We start from the raw sequence: 9,868 nt of genomic DNA on the forward strand, positions 1-9,868 counted from the left end.
CCGACATGATGACTGGCGGGTAGGCAAGCTGCGAGCAAATCCACAAACAATATTATCAGCCCACATGCAATCACAGGGTTTTACAATATTAGTGGTGAACATAGGCTTTCTGCTGTGATCGACTGTGAGGAGTGATAGGTGACAATTTAAAAACACCTACACACGCAGCAGAGTGTTATGCACTTCAAACTCGGGGGGGAGAAGCAAAATCACTCCATTTACTAATGATATCACTTCAACTCAATATCAGTTGAAACTCTCAAACCCTGAAAATGGATACAAGGTAGCGCGGGAGGAACGAGGCAAATAGTTCTGTAAATCATCCTTTCACTTCCTGGAAATGTTGTTGGTATCAAAGAGCTTTCTGAGACTGCAGGCGTGACTGTAAATCATACAGAGAGGAGCAGAGATGTTATAATTGCTTTGCAATGCCTGTGATGCCCCGCCGGATTATCCATGTCATAGCTTATTGCTTTTTTATTGTTAAGTGCCTCATAAAAACGGCATCGATATGTGACCATTGATTTGTGCACGGCTGGGTAAGCTCCCCAGATAGTGAACATACATGAACATGCACGAACAAGCACAAGCATACACACACACTCCTCCTCACTCTCACTCTCTTGCTCCCTCTCCTCTCTCTTCCTCACACACACACACACACACACACACATGCACACACAAAGCAAAGAGAGGGAGAGGAGTGTGCAGGGGCAGTCACATGGACAAGAGGATGCCAGCATCTGATCTGCCTGCCTGAAACCCCCACGCTGCCCTACTGAGACACAAGGCAGAATAAATGGATGTGTCCAGATGGGCAGGTTGGAGAGGGAGAGAGGGACGGTCGAACGAGGGGGGGAGGGTGGGAGTGTGTGTGAGTGGGGGGGGGGGAGGAGAGAGGGATGAGCCCCCATGCTGATGGGTGCTGGGCTGGTGCTGACTGCGGAATACAAAGATAGCTGTAGCATAATTCTTGTCGCAAGTGAGTGAATGTGCGTGAGCGCGCATATGTGTGTGTCAGCGTATACGCACCGTGGAGCATTGTCTGTATTAGCGAAGCTCCGGTTCCCAGGACCTGGCTGGTGGTCACACAGCATTAGATTCACCACCCCCCCCCCCCACACACACACACACACACACACACACACACAATACAACAGACACAAAACACAGGCTTATCAGAGAGAGCAGAACACTCCTCTGATTAATAAGCTATGGTACTGCACAGTCACAAGCCAAAAGCACCAGCCCTAACCCAATCTGGCTAGCTCCAGGCTGCGATTCCCCAAAAAAACAAACAAAAAAAAGCTTAACACGACATCCATCTTATTTCTCATGTAAGTTAATGGAACAAAGATGGCCTTACTCCTGATATGCTTTTGGGAAACCAAGACAGATCAGCTCAGGCCAGCCCAGCTTGGCCCATCCAGTCAGTGCGAAGCCAAGCTGTGTTTGAAAAAGCAAAGTAAAAAGCAGCTCACCCAGAAAACCCTCCACTGCTCCCAATCCTTTATCATCTCAACCTACTGGGGGGACGACCGGGAATCTCAGCTATTATTCAGTTGCCAGCCAAGCATGAATATTAATTGTTTTGTCTGAGCAAGGGCCAATCTCTTCCCCATAAAAGACTAGATGTTCTTCATTACCGTGAATGAGCTGTCTTCATTACAGAGACATGTTCTTATGTGTATGTGCGTGTGTGTGTGTGTGTGTATGTGTGCGCGACACATGTGCGCACGCTCATGCACGCGCGCTCAGCGGGGGTTTATCTCTGACGTATAGCTCATAGCTCTACATGTCTGGCATTCCTCTGTGTCACATCATCGGTCGTCTAGCACAATCAATCAGGAGAGCCCATTGTGCCTCAAAAAAGCCAATGAGCTGCATCAATAACTGAGCCTGCGCTCCCCAGCCATGAATATTCGCCTAATGAAACAATCTCTTCCCGCAACACAGGCCTGGAAGTCAGGGGAAAAAAAAACACACACAAAGGCATGTACACCGACGGAAATGTCCGCACTTTGTCTCTCTCTCTCTCTGTCTCTCAAACATGCACAATTACAAAGAGGGAGGACAGAGGGAAGGGGAGAGAGAGAGAGAGAGAGAGAGAGAGAGAATACATGCACACACTGATCAATGAGCGGCTTTTTGTCCTTTTGCATGTAAGCTGATGTTGATAACAAAAGGGCAATAGCTGACTGTAACCCATTCACTCTAATACCCATCCCCCAAAGAGGCAACAACAGCAAGCACTGGGAAGAAATAATGGTTGCATTCACTCATTCAAAACATCACACATGGAAGCATCACAGTAATGTCCTCCCTCAAGCAGCCTTCATTTCCATTAAGACAACATATCACTCCCTAGTCCCTATTAACCCAGGGACCCAGGCCATCCGGAGCTTGCACTAACTGGAACACTTTCACCAAAAACAGCGTGTTCATCACTTGGCCTCCCACTACTGCCATTAACCCTGTGCTAAGACCATTATTTAAACACTGAAAGCAGAGCCGGTGATTTGGAGGGACACAGTGCCAGCTCTCCCATCTATTCTATAGCCCCTGCTGCAGTATGTAGTCTGGGCGCTGTCGAGGGGCTAGTAAGTGACGCTCCATTGAGCCTCCACAAACAACACAAGACAGAAATGAACCGCTGAGGCAGGAGAAAGTGTGGGGGGGGGGGATGTTTTTCCTCTGAAAGAAAGCAGAAAGAATGACAAAGCAGGACAGGTAGTAGAGCGGGAGAGAGAGAGAGAGAGAGACAGTAGGAAAGGGCATGAGGGAAAATGAGAGAGAAGGGGAGTGAGGGGAGGCAATTGCTAATGATTTTATTTGTTGTGCGTATGAATAAGTCATATGTGCCACTGAGGCGGGTGCGTGACCAGACAATACGTGTTGGCCCGTCCCGCTGAGGAAAGAGAAAGACACGCCATGCCTACTTACCTGCCTACCTGCTTACTTAGTGCAACACAAAAGATGCATGTGACCCTTAATCCATCGCCTTTCCGCTCACTGTGAGTCACATGGATCCCCCCTGCCTCTGCCACCTCTGCCTCTCCTGCCCACGCGCACACACACAACCGTGCATCCCCTTCCCACAGAGTACAACATCCACCTCGACAACAACAGCGATATTTACAGCCCAGGCCCCCCCGGGAGGCTGGGTTTCTTGTCACGAAGCTGGCCCTCTCGACACACAGGTGACCAAATGATCGCCGCGGGCCGCTTTAAGAGAGGACAGCTATTCTAGATTGCAACAGGAAGCGAGGCGCTGGTGTGAATCCCACATCTGAGGCTCTTCGTTCCCCGTGAAACAATAACAAAGGCCCGGCCTTTGACGTCAGCGTGGTCGTAAAGACCGAGCGGAGACTAGAGATTAACGAGAGCTCTCTGAGGGGGACAGACCCTCTTCCTGCTGAGGGTCTGATCTTTGGTGGGTTACAAGTCTTGAAAGAAGTGGAGCAGTTACAGGGAGGGATAGAGAGAGACAGAAGAGAGAGCTATATTAATAGACTGTTCACTTAATCAGGTCTCATTGTTCTTCGTAGGTGCTTATTGTTCATTATACCATATCAGGCACTAATGTTGATGAAATGAATAATCAGTCTATACCAGGAGGGCTGACAACTAATCTAAGCTTCACTGATAACAATGAAGAGCTAACAAGTTCACCTTGTACTTGCACAGTCCCTGCGGTTTGAGGGGCAGTTGAGGAGGCAGGTTTGAGGGAAGGGGAAGTGTGTATGCTGTCCAAGAAAAATAAACGGATATACTTGAAGCTTGACTACACTACAATATGTTCTTTCAGTTGATTCGGAAGAGGATGTACTCTTCTAATGGGTCAGTGTGATCCTGTAGTGACTGACCATGTTTACTCATGTTAATTGCCCATTATCAAGGAAATAGCGAGGAAACGTCAGATTGCCAAGGAGACGTGCGTAGTGATATGATTAGACGGCGTGATGGATGAGCCGTCTGATGAGCCTCATTTAAACAATAAGCGCTCGGCAGGCCGGCCAATGACAAGTCAAACTGCAGAGAGTGGAAGGTGAAGGGGGCTGTCTAGTGTCCACTATCACAGTGATCCAAGCATGTGTCTATATGTGTCTATGCGTGTCCATATAGATTAATGTATCTGCTTGTGTGTGTCAGTGTGTGTGTGTGTGTGTGTGTGTGTGTGTGGGGCTGCCTCCAGTCCCAGGCTGCGGGGTGGAAGCAGTGGGTTGCTTTATGATGCACAGTCTTTTGACACCTTAGCAGGAGCTGCTGACTCCCTTGTCAGTAGCTTCATCCTCAGTGGGGGAAGTGAAAGCTTGTTTATTACTGGGGCTGTAAAGGCTAGCAGCTCCTCCTATTTAGCACACTCATGGAGCAAACAAACAGATGCACAAATGAACTCACACATGCGCACACACACACACGCACACACCCTCTAACAAAGACCCGACCCCAACTACCAAACAATTCCTGCAGCCTTGGTGGAGAGCGTACATACAAAGTGCAAACTATTCACGTCAGCAATCATTCGATTCAGATTTGCAAGGGAATATCTTTGCACAAGCCAACTGCTGATTTCAATAAGTAACACAGCCATGATTTATAGATTTAATCCCCCACAGGCAGCTGGTAGACTCAGCTCTAATGAAACACATTGGTTTGGATGTGATCTGAAGAGTCCAGATAGCTGCGCCATGTGGAAAAGAACATATGGATCACTGAGCTCCACGCCAGCATTCCTGAACAATCTGGACAGAACATTGACCGTTTTATCACCACCAGGGACCGAGTACACCGAGGAGGCATCCAACCACTTGTTTCCTGGTGGGATAAGCAGTAGACATCCTATCTGCCCTCCTCTGAAAGAACAAGAAAAGACCTCTTGCACACTGCTTCTTTGAAGCTTCATTTTCCTATGTTTTGTAGCTTTGTAAGCTTTGTAGCTAAGTAATGTCTCATTCAAAGAGCTGGAGAATGTTTGTCAGAACATTGGGTAACACTTTAGATTAGTGAACACAGATTAACTATTAATAAATTGCTTATTAACATGCATATGAGTAGTGTATTGGTTCATTATTAGTCATTACAAACCACTTGTTAGCACCTTATTCTGCACTATTGTATACAATAAGTATAGCCCATTAACTATGGGTTCCCTCAATAGCCTCCTAATTAGTGCTTAAAGTCAGTAAGCAAGTTGTTGCACATGAATCAGGCTCTTAGTATGCTTTGCTCAGTATAAGGGTTATAAGGTGCTAGTGTCATATATTAGTGGGGGAAATTATTAAACTATTGAGGGAAAACCCATAGTTAATAGTTAATATGTGTTCCCTAATCTGAAGTGTTACTGAACATTGATTTATTGATTTTATCTCACAACGTATAGCTCATTTGTCTAATAGTCATTATAAGATCTCATTTAAAATGATCAATGTTTAAGGAAATGTTGGTGGTTTGTGCGGCCAAAACACACATCATATCTTTATATGCATGGGTTCAAATCCTATCTCATGCTATACTTTTGTATCTCTCATACCCACTTTGCTATAACTCTGTGATGATACTGTAACTAATATAGTAACTGGAGGGTGAACTTCCCACACCCTTGAAAAAATCTTCATCAGCATCATCATCGTCGTCTTCCTGACCTGTGAGTCACTCTATCCGTGACCGAGATGAGACATTTGGATTTGCAAAACATGTTGTGAGATCATCTGAGAATATGTCATCAGTTCCACTCGCACTGGGCAGAGAATGGACCCCGCTTTAGTTACACTGCATACTCCAGAGCTCGTTTAGCTACGCTACATTTAGCATACTTTATAGAGGAAAACAAACCCTCTTACGTTAGAGGAGAGGAGAGGAGAGGAGAGGAGAGGAGAGGAGGAGAGGAGAGGAAAAGAGAGGAGAGGAGCAGAACAGAGGAAAGGGGGATTACAGTATGTCACTGTGCCTGGGGGCGTTGTATATCAGACAACATTCAGTACACTATCAGCTCAGTTTATTAAAAGGACTCAGTTAAGGAGGACACGGGTGGCATACCGGCCAAACTATATACCGCCCTCAGCTGTAAAAGCTTCCCTCCCTTCTCTATTCTCAGAGCAACAAATGCCTGTCCCAGAAAAACCTATACAGGATACGGAGTTGTAAGTTTAGTTTTCATAGCAAGTGGCAGCTAGCAAGTTTCTAGCCATCTAGCCTTTGCCCCAGATTTCTTTCTTACAGCAACACACAATTTAGTTCCTTTAACAAAAACCTTCTTTCTTCTATCTCTCTTTCCTTCCGCATGTGATCTACTGAATAAGATTTTTATTCAGTGTATCACATGCACATGTGGTTGAGGATTTCACAAGTTATAAATCACACAAACTGTTCTGTTGTGAAGCTGCACAGTCCTGTTTCTGCAGACTCCAGCAGGTGTCACTCTAACCTGTAGTCTCCAACCCAGACACTACTGCTACTACAACCACCGACTAGACCTGGGACTGTCTGGGGCTGCGAGAGGTGGGGTCAGTCAGTAAGTCAGTAAGTCAGTCAGTTAGTCAGTCAGTCAGTCAGTGCTCTGCCTTCACCAAGGGAGAGTTCACCAGAGGTTCAACCCTGCCCAGCAGAGGAGTGTGAAACCCAGCCTGCCTGGCACACTCTGGACCGCTGAACCCAAGGCCCCCAGGGGGAGGAAATGTTTTCTCCTTGCTGTTGAAAACACCCCTGCCCCCTGTGTATGTGTGCATGTGTGTGTGTGTGTGTGTGTGTGTGTGTGTGTATGTGCGCATGTGTGAGGGTATGTCTGAACTGCCTTGGCTGAGCATTTAAGCCATTCTGAGATAAAGATCATTGACGCTCTTTGACGGCTGCGGCTTGAGAGCATTCATCTCCAGTAAATGGAAGAGGAGAGACATTCTTTCTTTCTTTTTGATTTCTCAGAGTATGCGCAGCTTGTGCTGCTCAGTATGTTAGACGGGAGTGGAATGGTATACTGCACAGGCCTGCAGCACTTGAGAAACATTTGACAGGCAGTGTTTCAAGGACACAACCTTTAACTGAAACTGTGGGCATTCTCTGTTTGTCTCTGGATGTTGACTTAGCTAAATCTAGTCATTTCTAACTTCGGTGCCACAATTGCTCTCATGCACATCGGTTCCATGCTAAATAAAATCTTCCATCTTCCATACCATGTAAATCTTGATTTATGTTAGTTACATAACTTTGACTTCCAATTCCATGGCAGCTGCAGCTTCACAAACAGACAGGAATTTACATGTTCAGACTCTGGACACTGTTTTTCTGTGTGTGTGTGTGTGTGGATGTGCGTAAGTGTATACAAACGTAATTATAGTTGCAAAAAGGAAAGAAAAAGAGCACTTTTCTTTACAGTTTAAGTCGGATGAAAAAAGCTCCACTTTGCTGCTGCCTTGACTTAAAATGTACACAGCTTTGAGCCAGCTAAAGCAAAGTGCTCCATCTGAGGCAGTAATGTTCATCCCACAAGAGAGGAGCTGAAACCCGGTGTGTCTTTAAGGTACACCATACACAGCAGGCGCTCTGCATGCAAACAACATTTTTCGCAACACAAAACAGAGAGAGAGAGAGAGAGTAAAGAGAAAGAGGAGGGGCTGCCTTCACTCTCTCCCGGTTTCTCAGTTGTGTGATCAATCTTGCGAGGCTGGCTTCCATGCTAATTCTGGCTAATGTGTGTCTGAAATTAGTTCACTCTGTAAAGGCCTTTTTTTCTCAGTGTTATGCAGATGCAGTGGTGCAGCTTTTGATCAGTTGATTAGACTCATGACTTTTTTTTTTTATTTAAAGCAAAATCAAATTAAAACAGGGGTTAAACAAGTAGCATGCATTGTGAATATATGTTGTGTATTGAAATATAAGTATGGGAGAACAACAAATACAATGTCACCACTGGTGAGCTTTATATGCATTATGTTTGGTAGCATCACAACCACTGAAAATAACCACTGAATTGTAAAGCATGTTAAATTTTAAGAAGTAAAGTACATCTGTTGTATTGGAATGCTCTCAATCAATCTACTGAGCTCAAGGCAGAAAGCAGTGACTCACCAGTAGAGAAGAGCCAGAAAGATGAAGAAGAGGCTGAGTGACACGGACAATCCACTGGCCTCAACATGGAAACCCTTTAGAGAGTCAATTACAGGCTCCATGATGGACAAAACACCTCTCAGTCCTGCTCCTATAAAGAGAGGAGAAGAAGAAAAAGATTAGCTCTGTGTAAAAGTTGTTGAATATGTGATGATGTTTATGACGCCTTGATTAAGACTGCAGGTATTTTAACTGCAGACAGATGGCCTCTAGGTGAGAGAAAGAAGGGAGGGCGTGTGTGTGTGTGTGTGTGTGTGTGTGTGTGTGTGTGTGTGTGTGTAGGTGTGTGTGTGTGTGTGTGTTCTAAAGAAAGGCAAAAAAGCGCTTTACTTCTTAAAGTTAAGTTAGTAACAGAGCATCTCTTCGTGGGCCACGCTCTCAGGCTGATTTGTCTCATGCAGGTTGGTTGGTTGGTTTCCAAGGCAACCTGTCAATTATTTGTTTCAGCAGTGGCAGCAGCTTTGTCTAAAGCCTTGTAGAGCGCTCACCCATCCCCTGCATTGTGACCCAGGAGGCCTTTCTGTCCCGTCCTCAGTAACACTGTGTCAATGATCAACCCTCAGTCAGGAACATCCAGAGACCATCACACACTGAGCAGTGAGAATGAGGAGCACTCGCTCAGTGTGAGGCTCACAGACAGACATGAGGAAGAATGTTGCAACACAAAAAGAACATTTTGAGAAACATTTTGCTGAACAAACAGGTGATACAGTGAGCTCTAGATCTTATAAGACATGACACATTGCTTGGTTGAAAACAGAACTGCATGTATTTATGCATATCATCATTTTAATGGATACTCATTTACACCTTTTGGGTTGTTTTTTTCTGCTGTGTTCATTGTTAATGTAATGGCATAGCTCGACCAAAAAAGCAGATGAATGCAAAAGTCATTGTCAGATCAGTCTAAAATCTGTTTACTCTGCTGCTTCGCCTGGTAAACCACCAGTTCTCTCAGGCAGGAAGAAACACCACTTGTACATACCAACAGAAACCACAACACAGCTTTTGCAGTAGATAAAACAGTTAGATAAAAACTGTTTTTGCATAAGATGGTTGCGATTCATATAACAAATAGCATAGAAATGTTTTCACTGTGTTTCCTCTTCTTAAAGAAGCGTGGTTTACTGAACACCCTGGCATATAAGTGGCTGCCTGTTAGATTGTCATCTAGCCTCCACTAAAGCAAATTCATCATCATGTCTTGTACTCCTAAAGCTGAAACATATTTTTTTTTACATGTAACTATATAGTTCTTCTGTTTTAATGTATAGCCTGACAAGCAAGGCTGATAGGGTACAATATTTAAAACCTAGCATTTTCCTAGTGTTTTTAAAACTAGAATGCCATGTTTTCTACAGAGTTTCTAAACAAAGTATGTCTTTAGAAATTTAGTTTAGAGCAGGTTATTGGCTTTAGTGGTATAGTGGCAGTTGACCAAACAGAGTGTCCTTAGGCTGTAGTCCCTGATTAAGGCAAGTTTTCAGTGTAAATACTGTGCACATTTTAAACTGGGTGGGTCAGTTGCCTTGGAGCAAAACTGTTTATCCATGGAAATTTCTATTGAACAGTCTGTGGTTTGATCCATGTCAGTGAACCAAGATAATAAGACACTAATTCTAATCTGTGAAGTGTAATTGGTCCTGAGAGGCTAACACCTCTGATTCAGCACACAGGCTATTTCAGTACTATACAAGAGGTTAGGGGACAGCGACAACTGGGTGTTTTCCACTGACAAGAGAGGCAGAGTTTGTCATTAACGTCC

General features: G+C 44.8%; 1 protein-coding gene across 1 annotated transcript in view; it reads right to left on the minus strand.

Annotated features, from left to right (window-relative positions):
• LOC139912492 (thromboxane-A synthase-like) overlaps positions 1-8,165 on the minus strand; it is a 64,032-nt gene extending 55,867 nt beyond the window's left edge. The window contains exon 1 of the mRNA XM_071900314.2: positions 8,065-8,165. Within this exon, the coding sequence (XP_071756415.2) occupies positions 8,065-8,165 (101 nt within the window). The remainder of the gene's footprint in view (positions 1-8,064) is intronic.
• Positions 8,166-9,868: the final 1,703 nt, after the last annotated feature.

This window comes from Centroberyx gerrardi, chromosome 4 (genome assembly GCF_048128805.1).
Source record: "Centroberyx gerrardi isolate f3 chromosome 4, fCenGer3.hap1.cur.20231027, whole genome shotgun sequence".
In the NCBI taxonomy this organism is placed as follows: domain Eukaryota; kingdom Metazoa; phylum Chordata; class Actinopteri; order Beryciformes; family Berycidae; genus Centroberyx; species Centroberyx gerrardi.